General features: G+C 51.8%; 1 protein-coding gene across 1 annotated transcript; it reads right to left on the bottom strand.

The window, feature by feature from the left end:
• PFICI_03515 (Ribosomal RNA small subunit methyltransferase NEP1) lies at window positions 1-837 on the bottom strand (the record flags this gene model as incomplete). Its single annotated transcript, XM_007832096.1, has 2 exons — window positions 1-477; window positions 553-837. 2 exons carry the CDS (start codon window positions 835-837, stop codon window positions 1-3), a joined length of 762 nt encoding a protein of 253 aa, XP_007830287.1.
• Window positions 838-1,161: the final 324 nt, after the last annotated feature.

The following is a 1,161-nucleotide window of genomic DNA, read 5'->3' as shown; positions in this document are numbered from 1 at the left end:
TCACAGAATGTTCCAGGCATCTTCGGCAGCGTGGCAGAACTTGCTACACGCCACACTGGCCGAGAGACTGTAGTTGCTGATGGAAATCTTCTCGTCGACAAATTCATCGGCAAAGTTATCGGTTCCCTTGGCCATGGCACCGACGAAGACGCAAACGCTTTCCTTGGGCCCGACGCTTTCAACCCAGTCCCTCACACGCACCAGCGGAGCATCGAAACTGAGCGTCACCTTGCGGCAGTTGGGCGGCAGGTGGTCGGTAATGGGGTTCTGAATCACCCTAAGGAGCTTCTCTTGCGAAGTGGTGGAGCGGATCGACAAACGATGCAGCAGTTGCACCATGAGACCGGCAAAACGCTTAAAGGTTCGGGGAATACGGACGGTGGGCGAAACCTCGATCAAAACGCCCTTGGCTGTGTGAATGTAGATCTGCAGCTGGCCGGCCTTGTTGATAGGTGAGTCGAGCAGCGTAAGCAGGCACTAGGTTAGCTTGGTCAGCATGTTGAATGCTCGACACTTGCGGGAAGAGGAGGAGGAGAGGAGTCGTTGTCGCACCTGATGCGTGATATCCGGGCGGGCATCACTAATGTCACGGTTCATTTTCCTCATGACACCAATGTGCTCGTCGCTGTTAAGTAGGGAGTACTTGTCGTCACGCTGCATTCCCATGCGGCCACCGCCACCGTGCGAGGCCTTGTACGTCTCGAGGCTGGCATTGGAGAGCACAACAATAAGTCTCTGGGAGTCCTTGTCGCTCGAGGCAATGGGTAGTTGTTGCTCGGCGACGAGTTGTGGCAGGGCGGGAGGAGGGAGCGATTGTGTGCCTGTTGAAGGTTCCATGATGTCAGTTGTGAGAGAGATCTGGGATAAAAGTCCGTATTCTTGGTGTGCTCGAACGTTTCTGCTCAGATAACGATAATAACAAAACAAAAAGGTGTTTGTTTATACTCGCTTCTGCGGCGCAATCACCCAATAGAGTAGATTTTTGTGGTTTTTTTTTTTCTCCTTCATGCGGCAGTAAATATGCGGGGGTCCAGAAAAAAAAAGCCAACAGCTTTGAATAGAGGCTGCAATTGGCCCTAAAAGTTTGAGTCTAAAATGGGACCCCGCCAAAATAGCAATCAATGCCCTCGTGACATTTTCAGATCTTGGAAGAATTGGAAA

Source organism: Pestalotiopsis fici (assembly GCF_000516985.1).
Source record: "Pestalotiopsis fici W106-1 unplaced genomic scaffold PFICI_Scf_2, whole genome shotgun sequence".
Classification (NCBI taxonomy): domain Eukaryota; kingdom Fungi; phylum Ascomycota; class Sordariomycetes; order Amphisphaeriales; family Sporocadaceae; genus Pestalotiopsis; species Pestalotiopsis fici.
This window is presented reverse-complemented; position numbering and strand designations above follow the sequence as displayed.